Source organism: Hypomesus transpacificus, chromosome 3, assembly GCF_021917145.1.
Source record: "Hypomesus transpacificus isolate Combined female chromosome 3, fHypTra1, whole genome shotgun sequence".
In the NCBI taxonomy this organism is placed as follows: Eukaryota; Metazoa; Chordata; class Actinopteri; order Osmeriformes; family Osmeridae; genus Hypomesus; species Hypomesus transpacificus.
The window spans coordinates 7,877,216-7,893,121 of NC_061062.1; the positions used below are offsets into that span (position 1 = coordinate 7,877,216).

General features: G+C 38.5%; 2 protein-coding genes across 2 annotated transcripts; one reads left to right on the forward strand and one right to left on the reverse strand.

Annotated features, from left to right (window-relative positions):
• Nucleotides 1-4,104: 4,104 nt before the first annotated feature.
• Nucleotides 4,105-6,012, reverse strand: fam241a (family with sequence similarity 241 member A). Its single transcript, XM_047015141.1, has 2 exons — nt 5,790-6,012; nt 4,105-5,045 (listed from the first exon to the last, which is right to left on the reverse strand). The coding sequence occupies exons 1-2, from the start codon at nt 5,931-5,933 to the stop codon at nt 4,752-4,754; spliced, it is 438 nt and encodes a 145-aa protein (XP_046871097.1). The 5' UTR covers nt 5,934-6,012; the 3' UTR covers nt 4,105-4,751.
• A 2,566-nt stretch (nt 6,013-8,578) lies between these two features.
• Nucleotides 8,579-11,043, forward strand: LOC124465530 (alcohol dehydrogenase 1-like). Its single transcript, XM_047017370.1, has 5 exons — nt 8,579-8,627; nt 9,218-9,933; nt 10,032-10,164; nt 10,295-10,433; nt 10,586-11,043. Exons 2-5 carry the CDS (start codon nt 9,733-9,735, stop codon nt 10,617-10,619), a joined length of 507 nt encoding a protein of 168 aa, XP_046873326.1. The 5' UTR covers nt 8,579-8,627; nt 9,218-9,732; the 3' UTR covers nt 10,620-11,043.
• Nucleotides 11,044-15,906: the final 4,863 nt, after the last annotated feature.

Sequence of the window (15,906 nt, forward strand, 5' to 3'; positions counted from 1 at the left end):
TGCTGATGGGTCATGATAGACAGGATAGTCCTTTGGCAAAGACAAGTGATTTGGCACAAGAGTATAGTATGCACAGAAATTCGTCGTCCGCGGGGTTTGTCGTCCGCGGGGTTTGTCGTCCGCGGGGTTTGACGTCCGCGGGGTTCGTCCAACACATCAAGATTTCTGATTGTTAATATTCAACATGTTGAATATTTTGGATTCGCGATTGGGGTACCTACGACGTCCTTACGAGCAGATTCGGTCACTCTTGACACACCTCACACCAAGGGAACATCTGATAAAATAATCTGTAGAACCATCAAGATAATCGAGATCGGCCCGATTATCCTGTAGTGTGTCCCCAGCATTAGACTATGGAATATTCTGATACTCTTGAGTAGTTTATCAAAAGTTATTGATAAACTATAGACTTGTAAACAGTCAAAAGTCTATTAAATATACAGTGACAGTTTCATTTGTATTTTGAAATGCTTTAGACGAGGCTGCAGTACTGTGTAGCAGCGATTTATTTAATAAAGATGATAAAAATATGTGATATCTGTCTATTTTAGGTAACCAGCGTCATGGACCTCCAGCTTGCCATTCCAGTAACCCTTGGGGAGAAGCTTGGGGAAGCAGCTGGGAAGGTCTGCTTGCCAAAGGGAAGTGGTGGAACTCAAACATTGCTTCTCATCTGTAGGGGATAACATCTTCCAGTTCTGGGTCACTATGGCAGCTTCTAAGGATATGGACTCGCTTATACTCCAGTTTGTCTGCATGGTGGGTTTGAACAAGACTTGAAGATGATCTTGTCATGGCCATGGCCGTGCCCCCTTGTTTTTTGGTTTTGCTCTGCCCTAGTGTTTCCCTGTCTCATTGTCTTCACCTGTGTCTCGTTCGGTTCTCGTTAGTTTCATTGTGTCCACCTGTGTCTTGTTTGTTTCTGTGTATTTAGGTTCTTGCTTTTGTGTCCAGTCATTGTCTTGTCTTTACCCCTGTTATGTGAGTACCCTTTCTGTGTCCCTGGCTTTTTCAATATTAAACCCTTTGTTTCGACATGGCTGCATACTCCCTTGCGTTTGGGTCCTACCCACCACTCATCATGACATCTGTGCAGTATAAAGGCAATGTCATAAGCTGTATCTCACACATTGTTAATACAAATCTATGACTCTTTTTATTCAAGTTCAGTTTGCAGTTATCCATAAGTGTCCATTTCAAATGAAATAAAGTGTATCTGTACAGCTCTATTTACAGGCAACATCACAGAGGCCTTAAGAACTAGACCTAAACCAACTTAAACCCTCCAGGAAGACAAGGAAAAACTCTCAGGAAGTCTCAAGACTCCTTGACACCAAGACAGCGACAGCCTCCATGGATTAAAAACCAAGTATTTTACAGAGGAGAGAAGCTCTATATAAGAACGCCCTGTCTCTTTGTTTTAAGCTTGCAACACACAGTAACTCACCACAACACCCATGAGACATGCAATTACACACCTTGAAAACTGCAACACACAGTAATACACAAGTTTGTATTTATTTGTAATTTCAAGTTGTACTGTAGAGTACAGACATACAGTTTTCAAGAGCACACAAGTTCAAGTTTGCTTTCATTTAAACATACGCAGTACAATGTAGACGTATAATGTATTAGAATGTCATTCCACACACGCACTCGATGTTATATAACCATGCTACATACAAACACGTGCTTCAGCAGGCATAAAACTGACAAGGTTTGTAATCTAGTGTTCTAGTCAGTAGTCTTGCTGCCGCATTTACATTTTAAATAATTAAGCTGCACTATCTGGACCGTTTTAACAGTAGATGTAAAGCACAATCAGCAGTATATGCCAATGATTTCACCCTGAAGGAATTATGATTGTAGACTACCCATATCTCATACATACCTTCACATTAGACAGTATTATGAGTGGCATCAAGTTGGAACCTTTTATCAGTAGTTTCACACATTACCATTATAATAATAGTGGTATATTCATGTAGCAGACTCTTCAATTCATACGCCCTACCACTGAGCTATTCCTTTTCCCCCTATGATGAATCAAACATTCAATTATTCTTAACATAGATAAATCATATTCTAATTTAAATAATGAGTTCTGAATTAGGTAAGTAACAAACCTCAAGTGAAGCTGATATTACTGTACAACCTAATAAAAATAGAGATCTTACAACAAGATGCATTGATTCAATGCAAAACCTTGATTGTTTTTGCACATCTCAGACTCTTGACCAGTCAAGAGACGGCATCTGAGCTGAGGCTGCCGTTATTCCAGTCCCTTCAGGGAATCAAGATAAATCCCCGATATACTGGTGGCAATGTGTCATCTTTAAGAAACGGATTAAAAATATTTTCAAGCTACACTATGTAGGACCGTGAATCATATGCAGTGCCTTGTAAAAGTATTCAGACCCCTGACCAATGTTATCATTTTAGTGAATTATTAGTGGTCCATTTAAAATTACAACTCAAAATCATTGGTCATTGGTGACATTGGTTTAATGGAAAATATTGTTCAACCCCCAAATATTAATATTCAGTAGAGCCACCTTTCACTGAAATAACTTCATGAAGTATTTTGGGATAAGTAATTATCAGCTTTGCACAGGGTGTCAGAGTGATTTTCTAAAATGTTCTTGGCATATTTGCTCCAGGTGGTTCAGGTTTCACACTTTTGGACCACAATTTTCTAATAGCGATACTGATTATAAATGGCATTGTGATCAGGATTTTGACTGGACCGCTATAAAAAGGATCACCTTTTTATTAGTAAACCTGTCCAAAGAAGCTTTGGACGGCAATCATTTTCCTTCTGTATGATGAATTTCCACCCAAGAGGTTTAGCTGACTGAAACAGGTTCAAGTAATTTTCTTAATTTATTCTTTCTTTAAATGCTAACAAGATGCCCCACCCCTGCTGACGAGAAGCATCCCCACAGCATGATGTTGCCACCATTATGCCTCACTGTAGTGATGGTCTAATGAGGCATAGACAGTGTTGTACAGTTTGGCTTTATACTAAGTTTCAGTGTTTTAAAATAGAATGTCAAACAGAACAAAATGTATATGTACCATTTGCAATCCAGAAACATAAGATAATTGGTTAGGGGTCTCAAACCCTTTTGAAAAGGCACTCCATGTACAGAATAATTGCACTTGTCAAAGTAGTGATTTTAAAGTAAAAAAAGATATGCTTATATTTATAATGGACATTCTTCGGAATCATCCAGCTCACAGTATGATATCATGTTTGTGTGTTTTTTTATGGTTTAATATGTAGGTGATTGTATGTATAGCCATATATTTATATATATATATATAAATATACTGGAATTGACCTATTTCCGACCAGGGGTGACTTCTCTTTCTCTCAAGTCACCCCTGGTCGGAAATAGGTCAATTTCCAGTGATATCCCAAATTGAAATGTTATGCAATGGAATTGTGTGGTTAACTCTTAAAGAAGACATCTGGGGCAGTTGATATTTGTGTTCAGACAAATCGAAATTAACCCTGGTCATTAAGCATACCCACATGAATTACATATAAAAATATAATTATATAATTTTCTGGTTTCATATGTCTGTACATAACAATCTAATAAATAAACGGTAATTTACTTAAATGGGAATTTCTTCAATCATTCTCATTGTATTCTCACCTTGTATTTTTCAGTTCAATGCAATTCCTATGTATCAGTACGTTTGACTTTCTTTTCAAACTGGCCAAGGCCGTATTTTTCCGTCCATAATATGGGCTGAAAGAGGATGAGAAAAGCTCAATTGAGTGCATACAGATGGCGTGAGGCCCATGTTTCAAAAGAGCAGATGCTTCAAAACTCTTGCACCATAGTCCATTGTTGTGTGGCACAAAAATGTGGGGAATGCCCACTTTGTGTGGACTGATCTGTAAAAATACCCTGTTGTGAGAACACTGCAGTATTGAGAACCTGGTTTAAGGTACCATAAGAACAGGAATTAAAAAGAGCAATAATTACACATCCATGTTCTTCTTCCCATCACATTTCACCATTGAATTGCATGCCAAATGAGATTTCTTAATTTAAGTAGAGGTACAAGAAAAATAAAACCGTTGACAACCATTCAAGGTAATTTACTTGAAGTGAGAGGCTAGTAAAAATCATCAGGTAAAATAATCCCATTCCATGTTATTTTCCTCAAGAGAATATTTGGTTTTGATTTTAAATGAAGACTATGCTACATTTAGTTAAAATAGACTAAATCCAACTTTGGAACATTCATAGTTATTACACTATAGGTTAACAAATGGCACTAATCAATCTGAATGTAGCCTACAGAGTGATCTATTCACATTACATGTTTTTGAAGTGCCTGAACCTCAGTCTGTATAGCCCGGACATTTTGTGAGTCTAAAAAGTCCATAATCATAAAACATAAATTAATTTCACATACCTTCTCATCTATCACAAGTGTAGATGAGGGAAGGATATTATTTTAAGAGATAAAGCTAATGTATTTGAGTTAGAACTGAGCTCCCAAATCCCTTCTGTCAACATGCATGTGAACAAGGCATTCCTTTGACACTCTAGAAGCACATCACCAAATTATTTGGCCACTATAATCCCAAGTGTCCAGTCCACAGATCCTCGATAAAGCCTGTAGCGTCAGCAAACAAAACAAGCAGACAGCAAAGAGACTACGATTCGTACAATTGTCTCATTATTAGAACAGAGCTCTACACTGTCATTAGAAATCCTATTTGTTTACTTCTGAAGATAGATGATGATGATGCACAGAGTTCCGACCAAGCCTAGAGCCTGGATACCCAGAAACCACAATAGGATCCAGAAGAAGATGATCACCACAGGCTCCACAATCTTTTCCCCAAAGTACATCTGGGAGAATCCAATGTTGCGAAGACACTTGTTCAGCTCCCCGAAAAGGGTCCCTAGACGTTCGCAGTCATCCACCTGGGGCTGTCTGGTTGTGGGGTCATCTACATAGGGCCACCTGGACCCAGGGTCACTGGTGGGGCGTGAACTGGCCCTGGTGCCATCCTAGGAAGAAGTTTGGGGAGGGGGAGATAGTTGGCTTCCAACCATGTCACCATACAGTCTACATCTCTTCTATCACTTCAAGCTTTTGAGGTAGAATCTTGCTAAGCACAAGCTAATAACGTATTTATTACAAAACATTTGTTTTATTAAACACTGCTACACCTGGTAACGTACCAATTGCTAGGTTTCATTAGCTGGGCTAATTGCACTTCACCTGGATTTACAGTCTGTCACACAACAAGCCTGGATATGAGCTAAAATATTATAGATGCACAATACTTTCATAACACAGGACTACGTCTCTCTTTTTTTTACAGTACAGTACAGTTACAGCCACGTAGGCTAACATTCAGCCTTCTCCTGTCCTTAAATTATGATCGTTGTTATGGCTTTACACGATCAAAACAACCAAATGAAACTTGCTTCGCTAGTCTAGCTAACGAAGCTAGCTAGCTACTAGTACAGGTTTAAAATGCGAGCCGCGAACCACAGTAAAAGAAAAGTGTGTGGCAAGTAACCAGTTGTTTCTTCGTCATAAAAACATTACTGTAAAAATGATATGCAACTGATTACTGGCATCTTAGTGAAGGGATAGCTACGCCACATATGATAATATTAATTCAAACACACTGGCAGTGGTAGCTAGCTGTTCAGATACTATTATTTTATGCTAATCGGCACAGGAAGGCAATAATCTACTACTGTACAGTAGTGTACTGTACTGTCAGGCTAGCTGAGACTCACAGTTAATAGTCTTGTAGCGTTACTGTAGTTGGACGGATGATGAGAATGCCATCTTCTTCGATCCTCAAGCTCTTCTAACTCACGCCGATGTCGTACAGACTGGTTGTTAACATTTGGTGTCGTTTGGCTAGACATGTTACTCATGATTTTACAATAATTAGCTTTGCCGACTAGCAAGGGTTTGTTTTCGAAATTAAAACATATCCGGGTTACGTGACGTCACCAACAGAGTAACTTTCAAAGTCCACCCACCCCCGGTTCCTTTAGCTTTTTTACTTTAGTAAAAAGAGCGCCCGGTGTTCTGCGATTTGTCCTATCTTGTCAGATTTTTCTGAACTAGCGCAGAATTATAGTTATACCGATCCTATCACGCTGAAAAATCCTGGAAGGATGATTTTATAGTGCAAAATACCATGTCAGATTGTCCTGCCCGTGTAAAAAGTAGGATGTAGGATGTACGAGGAGACAGAAACGACATTATGTGCGCATGCAGTTAACCCTGATAGGACAATCTGACGGGAAGGATGAACACCGGCTGCCAAAAACTGTCCAGCCCTAACTCTATGGTCCACATCGTCACTGCTTTCGAATGGAAGGACCTTTGTCCCCAGCATTGGCTCCTTTATGTGGGGTGACCACATTCTGGTTAACAAAAAGAAGACACCTTTTTTTCGCTGAGGGGGAGGGTAGATAATCCCTTTATCTACTATAGACTGTATGCGGTTGTAGACATAAGAAAATTATTAACATTAATTTGCCTCTTATATTTACTCACATTATAATCGTTTGACAGACATAATTGTTTGGAAAAAGCTTGGCTGATCAATCAATCAATACCTTTTATTGTCATTGCACAGGTGTACAACAACATTCAGTGGCCCTCAGTGGTTCACTCACACATGGAAACATAAACACATATAGACAAAAGGGCATAAAAGTAAATGTAGGTTTGTAAGACCATTTTGGCTGAATGTTTGTGATTTTATTGCAAAAAATATGGTCAATTTGTGTTGTTATGGAAACATTGACTAATTGGTCTTTTTGAGAACTGTAAAGAAAAGCGCAGTCAGGTTTATATGATATATTTTTTTTACATGCCAAAATCCATATTCACAAATGTAGCCTGAGTTTCCCTGTAAGAAACCCTGTTTCATATAAAGACATTGTACATTATTTTGACTCAATATGATTCTTTATGAAGCAAAAAGCATAATTCTTTGTAAACTTTTCAATATATTGATGTAGATTGACATTAAGTGCCCTCTAGTGTGCATTTGTTTGTTACACTTATGTTTTTTCATTTGTTTTTAAAGCTCACTTGCAAGAAACCGGACAATTTTCAACTTCGTACAGTGCCAGATTCTCAAGATAATCGAGCCACAAAAACTCTCACACACACACACACAGACAGAGAGACGGACAGACTGACAGACAGAGATATTCTTTTAATTATAGTTGTAATATAGGTGGTGAATTGAAAGGCCAGAGACACTTGGTGTTTGTCCCTGGCTCGGGAACCACAATTCGCTTTTGGTTAGATTCTCAGGGAGATAATTGACTCGTCAATAGGCTATCTGACTCCAATTTTAGAAATGTGCACAAGTGCGTTACCTGTAACCTTGAGCTCTAAAGAGTTAATGACAACTCTGACGTAGGTAAGAAATCGCCTGCTTGATCAGAGCACCGACTCTAAAGTATGCGTGTTCATTAATCAGTCACTTATCTCTACTATACTATGGATTTAACCATAGTAGACCTAGTGGGGTATGTAATCGATCACAGAGGCTCTGGTAAATTCCCTCGGAGCGTAGAGATCCACTGTAAGTGACTCAGAGGCCTTAAGTTAAAACCTACTCCAAAAGTCTATGTTTATAATCAGTTAGCCGCATCAACCAGACTAGATCAAAGTTTTCACTGCCGTAGCTTGATAGAAACGTTTCAAGGAGAACAAGTAACTTAAAAATGCACAATAATGGTTTATTATCTAAATACGATAATCAATATAATGATACTGAAATATCATCTAATACAAAGCATACCTTCAGAGCAATGGTCAACAATTGTATTCTCAATGAAGACTAGGCACCTAACGCACCGGAGCTGTATCTTAAACAGAAACTCAAAGTGATTGGAAAAACTTCTTCCTATATACACCAGAACCTGACTAAAATGGGGACCGACCAAATGACAGAAAGGTTGTCTGACGCATACAAATTCAAATTGGATCATTAATCAAGGCTGCAGTAGACCAAGTGGTGCCCTTTCAAGACAAGGTAATATGTTAAATACATGTTGGTCTGCTGCAGGCACAAACTCTGTAAACCCTGTACATGTACATGTTACAGTATTATAATTATTACTAGAATGTAATACATAAAATAAGAAACAAAAGCATATCAAACATGACATATTGTCGAGAACCTTATTTACAAGAACACAACTTTTAATGAAAATGTCAGAGTCTTCCTCTGTCCACCTTCCTCTTCAACTGTTGAGACCACCTCTCCAGAGGTGTGTCATTAAGGTGTGATTGTCATTTTACCATTCATGCAAATCAATGACTGTCCCAAACGAGTGTCTGGGTGACCAGTGACAAAGGGGCTGCCAAAACAGCCCTAAAGTAACATGCATTGAAGATCTCATGCAATCAGTACATTGGTGGGTGTAACTGGATCATACTGGTTGTGGCATTGCTTGGCGATGTGATGATTTGTGTTCTGGAAGCCCTCCCTTTTGAGGGTTTCTTATCCTTAAGTAGTATTTAACAGCTGTCCAAAACAAATTTTGCTCTCTTTCTTCAACTGTAGCTTTGCTGACAACATGACAACTGCTGGAAAAGTATGTATCTCTTTGACTTTTCATCAATCTTTTTCCATTATATGTCTATACTATCTTTGAGTCTTGTAACTGAGGTTTCTCAAATTTGTGGTTGTGTATAGAGGCAAAAATATGACGGTTTCTAATGGAAATCTTGTTTTTTGTCAACAAAAAGCTAATATTGTTTGTGCAAATATAAAGAAGGTACACATTAAACAAAACAGTAAATTTTACTGCATAGTTTTGTTAATAAACATTAACAAGGGTTATTCTGGTACAAGTCATAGCTTTTGAAATTTTACGGAAGTTCTGTTGTCAAAGCTATTTTGGATTAAAAAAAACATCAACAACAGACCAAACCCAGGAGTCCTTGGATGTTGTCAGCCCTTTCTTACACAAGACAGAGAGAGAGATATTGCCTAACTGAAATACAAAACTGTGTTGATAAATATTTTCCATTGGCAGTGCATGCAACTTTGAAACAGACAGTGATTTAGTTTGAAAAGTTAAGTTATAAGGGGTTAGAGTCTAAACTGTAACTAAACTTTAGACAGTGGAAAAAGCGTAAAAGTGTTTACTTGAATATAACATATCGTACACTTGCATTTCAGAAACTGAATTCTTGTCATCCCTTCCTAAACAACTGACGGCCAAAAAGTGCATTAGCAAACATTACTATGGTCATAACAGCGTTTGGGGTGTGTAATGTTTTTTTGACATCGTTACAATATCTATGTTCCTTTAAGCGGTAAAAAGTAAGTTCCTTTATAGACAGTCTAACATAAGGAACTGAGGTTTTGTGCAGTGAAACTCTGTAGAAGGGACACTCGGATGGTCTTAAGGTATTTGTGGTGTTGTTTTATGATACTTAACTAAGAGCCAGAGGGTCTTAGTTAAGACTGATCAGCAAAGCTTTTTTTAATCTTATGTAATTGTATAATCTAATAAATTGTATTGAAATCGCATCCCTTGACTATTCAGATCCACACAGTGCCACTGTTGGGGTGCTTAAGAGTGTGTTGAGAGTTTAAGGAGTCAATTGAATTCAATTAAGGAGTCAATTGAGGTGGAGCCAGGGTCCACATGCGCTGTATTTGGCTTGGGAGCAGTGGGTCTGGCTGCTGTCATGGTCTGCAAAGCCGCAGGGGCTAAGAGGATCATTGCTGTTGACATCAATCCAGGAAAGTTTGAGAAGGCCAAGGTTTTTGGTGCTACAGAGTTCCTCAACCCCAAGGACCACAGCAAACCTGTCAGCCAAGTGTTGTCTGAGATGACCAATGGGGGAGTGGATTTCTCCCTGGAGTGTGTTGGGAATGTGGCTGTTATGGTGAGTTGTTTGCAGGCTGCATACGTACCATCCTGAAAATGACACAAAATGACTTTTTAAAGAGAGGTAATAGTCAATGTATGAATCTACTACTTTAGAGAAGCGCCTTGGAGTCCTGTATGAAAGGTTGGGGAGTGAGTGTCCTTGTTGGTTGGACAGACATGGATGACTTTTCTGTCAGACCCATTCAGCTCATTGCTGGGCGCACATTGAAAGGATCTTTCTTTGGAGGTAAGCCCGTTGTTGTCGACATTTGTTTTCTGTATCTAATGTGTTACTGTCAACCATTATATATAGGATTGTGTTGTGTGAAAATAGGTACAGAATTCTGTAGACCATCCACAAATACTTCTTTTGACAGGCTTTAAGGGTAAGGATGGGGTGCCTCAGATGGTGAACGCCTACCTGGAGAAGCAACTGAAGCTGGATGAGTTCATCACCCACAACATGACTCTGGCGGAAGTCAACGATGCAATTAAGCTGATGAAGACTGGTGAATGGTAACATTATTTTTTTTCTAACAGGACTGTCTAGGCAGATGCACGAACACTGAAATGTTTGAAACATTTTCTGTGTTTCAACTAAAGACACACTTGTTTATCTTACAATTGCGTGTTGCATAAAATGACATGTTGTGCTCTTTGTTTTGCAGCATTCGGACTATTCTGAGTGTGTCATCACAATAAGGTGATGGTCATCAAACCTACAGTATGTAGTCACATATCCTATATTCTTGCACAGCAAATCAAACACTATAAATATCCATATGTATTGTAAGCATTGACAAATGTTGTTTGGTTTTAAAGAAATTATCCATCATTATTATCTTTTATGACTTTACCATATAACAAAACACCATGAGAATGATGCTTGATGCACTGCTATAGTGACTATAACAGTAATGCTAACCTTATGTTAATGAGAAAATGTGTGATAACTGTGTAATCATATCAAGTAATGTGTCTGAATAGCCTTTTTATAATCATTGTTGCAAAAGATGTATCTAGTAGCAAATGTAGCTGTCCTTAGAAATCAGACTTGTGTTTTTTTGCCAAGTAAGTGTTCACAAACATATGACTTATAATAAACATATTGAATCTTAAAATCTTAAAGTGAGTGTGCGTGCTCATCCTTAAATGACACATTATAGTTTTTTGATTGATTTACTACTTTAATGTATAACATATTGCTGTATATTCATCAACATACTATATTTAATGCCTTAAGTGTGTTTGATACATGTGTCTTGACAGGTGAGAAGGAAGGAAAAAGCAAGGTCATTCTGCCTCCCCAATCGCCTTGAATGTGGTTAAAAAATTTAGGGAGAAACTACAAAATCTCATCTCTGTTGAAATCTATACCAACACTGCTTATCCATCCTTTTGCTTTAAACCTGAAAATATGGGCCAAGGGCTGTCGCATGTATTTTGAATGTTGCTTGACACATTCATGCAGAATGAATCAAACTCACAAATGAATACTGACAGAAGCAGCTTGGATGAAACACACACACACATCAAAGTGGATCACTGTGGTTGAATTTTTGCAGAAACAGTGATAGAATAGTCAGGATGCCATAGTAATACAAATTATTTATCAATACTGAAAACACTTGAGAAAGATCTTTGGATCAGAGCTGCAGAAGGACACCCTAACGTCGTTCGACAGAGTGATGCCGATCATAAAACACACCATGTCTTTTGTAGTCTAATGGCATCTGGTCTATATAAGCAACAATCAATAAAGACATCATTTACAAACAACTCCAAAAAGGATCCCTTCCTGGAGGATGGAAATGGAGCTGTCCCTGTTTCTACCCATCCTCAGCTCACAAAATGGCCTCCTCACAGTTGTAACAACAGGTTCTTAGATTAGTGTCTCCAAGCTCACTCATCCTCCCTCCAAATTGTCCTTTACAACTAAGACCATGCCATAAAACCTTCAGGAGCATCAAGTCCTAACGGTCATTTACCCCAAAAGTAGTTGAACAGACAGCTAACTGTTCTAACATGAACAACCGGCAGTTTCTAACACTTTACAACTCTTGAACTCGACTAAATTATCCTTCCATCCTGCAAGCAACACAAGTTCTCACAGCATGTCTCTTACCAATGAAACCACATTAATTCTACACAACCTAAAATTCCATTACAATCACAGTGTGATTTTCCATGCCATTGCACAATGCAGACACAGAAACACTCATGGTCTAATTATGGAAGTGTGCTCCCTCACACAAACGCACACACATAGAATACCCAAGGGAATGTGATTGAAGGAGACCAATAAAGCACATTTAATTGTGGCCTAGAAATTAGGGTAAAGGCATACATTGTAATAATACAGCACACCAGTTAATATAAGAACATAAACAGAGAATGGGATGTGTAAGCATAGCCATGTTCAACAATGTAATATAAACCATGTTTATCTCACATTACAACAAGCCCAAAGCAGATGTATATGTGTCGTTTGTTAGTATTCCTTCCAACTTAATTGACCTCTTTACATCAGTATTGATGCTATTCTTCACAGGATGCATGAATAAGGACAATATTCCTCGAGGAGTTCAATTTCACTATATATGAAACTTTGTGTCCCAGATTTGTGAACATGTATGAATTAATATTAAGCTAAACTCAAATGCTATTTTTAAGATGTGAGGTTCTAAGAAATTGACATAATTTGCCTAGCAGCAAGACCATGGAGTACAAAAAAAGTTTTATTAATACAACAATTTCTTCCTTTTTTCATGCACACATTTCCATTACGTTTAGCACATGGTTAATAATGGTTAACCTTAGTAACAACTCTGTTACTCTCAGCTATGTTATCGTAAACCCTATTATCATTTACTTTTCCAGAGTAACAGGGTTGACATAAATACATGTAAATGCATCAACCCTTGTTCTTTTTATCTTATGTCAAACTATTATGTATGTTGTAACAGGGTTGACATTAAGAACAATGTAGAGGAAGGGTCTGAGCACAGGGGGTCTGAGCAGAGGGGGTCCGAGGGAAAGAGGAAGATGTAACCCTGGTCTGTAAAGCAGGGGTTTTCAACCGGGGGTCCGCGGCCTCCTGGTGGTCTGTGGCGGCATTGCAGGGGGTCCGCGACACGAGCCTATGTTGATCAGTCCACCATTGATTTATTTTATATTATAAATTTGTTTGATATATCAACACATTTCCAGATTACTCTTGAATATCGGAGGTAATAATAGGTCTAAAATAATATACAGTGCCCTCCAAAAGTATTGGAACAGTGAGGCGAATTCCTTTATTTTTGCTGTAGACTGAAAACATTTGGGCTTGACATCAAATAATGAACGTGAGACCAGAGATCAACGTTTCAGCTTTTATTTCCAGGTATTTACATCAGGATCTGATGCACAACTAAGAAAATATCACATTTTGTTTGAATCCACCCATTTGTCATGTGATCAAAAGTATTGGAACAGATATACTTAAAACATATTTAAGTGAATAAGACTTAATATTTAGTTGCAAATCCTTTGCTTTCAATAACTGCAGCAAGTCTGTGACCCATTGACGTCACCAAACTTTTGCATTCTTCCTTTTTGATGCTTTCCCAGGCTTTCACTGCAGCCTCTTTCAGTTGTTGTTTGTTTTGTGGGGTTCCTCCCTTCAGTCTCCTCTTAAGCAGGTAAAATGCATGCTCTATAGGGTTTAAGTCTGGAGATTGACTTGGCCAGTCTAATACCTTCCATTTCTTGCCCCTGATGAACTCCTTTGTTGTTTTGGCAGTGTGTTTTGGGTCGTTATCTTGCTGCATGATGAAGGCTCTGCCAATCATTTTGGTTGCATTTTTCCTTAAATTGGCAGACAAAATGTTTCTGTAGACTTCCGAGTTCATTTTGCTGCTGCCATCATGTGTTACATCCTCAATGAAGATTAATGAGCCCGTCCCAGAAGAAGCCATGCAAGCCCAAGCCATGACATTACCTCCACCGTGTTTCACAGATGAGCTTGTGTGTTTGGGATCATGAGCAGTTCCTTTCTTTCTCCAAACTTTAGCCTTTCCATCACTTTGGTAAAAGTTAATCTTTGTCTCATCAGTCCATAAAACTTTGTCCCAGAATTTTTGAGGTTCATCTCTGTACTTTTTGGCAAATTCCAGCCTGGCCTTCCTATTCTTCTTGCTAATGAGTGGTTTGCATCTTCTGGTGTAGCCCTTGTACTTTTGTTCATGAAGTCTTCTGCGAACAGTAGATAGTGATACCTTCACTCCTGCCATCTGGAGGTTGTTGCTGATCTCACTAACAGTTGTTTTAGGGTCTTTCTTTACAGCTCTCACAATGTTTCTGTCATCAACTGCTGATGTTTTCCTTGGTCTACCTGTTCGACGTCTGTTACTTAGTACACCAGTAGTTTTCTTCTTCTTCAGGACATTCCAAATGGTTGTACTGGCTATGGCCAATGTTTCTGCAATGGCTCTGATTGATTTTCCATCTTCTCTAAGACTCACAATTGCTTGTTTTTCACCCAAAGACAGCGCTCTGGTTTTCATGTTGTTTTCACCTCTGAATACAGTCTGCATAGACAAAACCTATCTTACCCAATCTGAACCTGAGTGTAGACATTCAGTGGTATTTATTGATTGAATAATGTATGTAATAGGACACACCTGGGCAACAAAACACACCTGTCAGTCACATGTTCCAATACTTTTGCTCACGTGACAAATGGGTGGGTTCGAACAAAAAGGTGATATTTTCTAATTTGTGCATCAGATCCTGATGTAAATACCTGGAAATAAAAGCTGAAACGTTGATCTCTGGTTTCACATTCATCGTTTGATGTCAAGCCCAAATGTTTTCAGTCTACAGCAAAAATAAAGGAATTGGCCTCACTGTTCCAATACTTTTGGAGGGCACTGTATAGGTGATGAAACGGCTTGGGGCTAGAACAACAACTACTAGTACAACTACAAACTGCAATTTAATTTAATAATAATTTAATAGTTTTCAATTCTTAAGCACTGAAAATCAACCGTTTTTGCTGTTTTTTAAATTAAAGCTACATGGAAAACCAAATGTTCGTTCTCTCCACACGCACGCACACACACACGTAGGCACGAGCACAGGCACATCAGTGTGCCACGGATTACTTTCTAGCAAGAATAGTGGTCCCTGGGATAAAACCAGTTGAAAGCCTCTGCTGTTGGTGTTGTAAACTTCTCACAAAGGGAAGGGCTAATATGATCTCCCTCCTTGAGATTGGTCATGGGCTGGCAGCTTTGATTTTCCTTCCTTGTGACTGTTGTAAACCATTAACTGGCTGTTTCTATCAGCATTTACATCTTTGTGCCATACAAAAGTTGGTCCCCTGGCCTTTAGAGCTGAGATGTAAATGAGACCTAGTCTGTTGTGTTGTAATTTCTTGTCAGAAGTCTGGATTTTCTCTCCCGATCTGTAGATTGCTAATACTTTATAAAATCCAGAACTCAACTGAACATAGTCACTTCATAGTGAAGACACGGACAGAACATGTTCTTTATGAGTCTTCTTCAGAACAGACACTGACACTCACATAACCCAGTAGAAAACACAACTTCTGCATTCATTCTAAAGTGTAATTGTAGGCCTACTGAAACTTCAGGGGTCAAATGTAAGAATCCAAAAAATGGGCACCATGTAATTTCTGTTCTGTTTATCCAAGCATTTTTTATATCCACAACAGTGCTTACTGCACTACCTACAGCAATTACAGCTGACAATATATTTCTCCATTGGAACTGCTTGGCCTTATTTGTTACCCCACTGCTAATGACAACAAACTTCGACTCTATTTTGGTCATTTAGACCTTCATTTCACATTCAGTGAAGTTTCTAATTTTCTTTTTTCATTGCCTTTGCCATTTCACATCAGTAATCATTAATTGTTCAGAATTGATTGAAAAGTTAATGGAGAGAAGTTAACGGGGTGTGTGTGGACAACAATTGTTGTTGG

What these genes read in the sequence shown, in the direction of transcription:
- fam241a (XM_047015141.1), bottom strand. Translation starts at nt 5,933, where the DNA reads ATGAGTAACATGTCTAGCCAAACGACACCAAATGTTAACAACCAGTCT. An exon ending in ACGCTACAAGACTATTAACT is followed by an intron (nt 5,046 to 5,789) that starts GTGAGTCTCAGC and finishes ACTTCTTCCTAG; the next exon opens with GATGGCACCAGGGCCAGTTC.
- LOC124465530 (XM_047017370.1), top strand. Translation starts at nt 9,733, where the DNA reads ATGGTCTGCAAAGCCGCAGGGGCTAAGAGGATCATTGCTGTTGACATC. An exon ending in TTGGGAATGTGGCTGTTATG is followed by an intron (nt 9,934 to 10,031) that starts GTGAGTTGTTTG and finishes CTACTACTTTAG; the next exon opens with AGAAGCGCCTTGGAGTCCTG. An exon ending in GAAAGGATCTTTCTTTGGAG is followed by an intron (nt 10,165 to 10,294) that starts GTAAGCCCGTTG and finishes TTCTTTTGACAG; the next exon opens with GCTTTAAGGGTAAGGATGGG.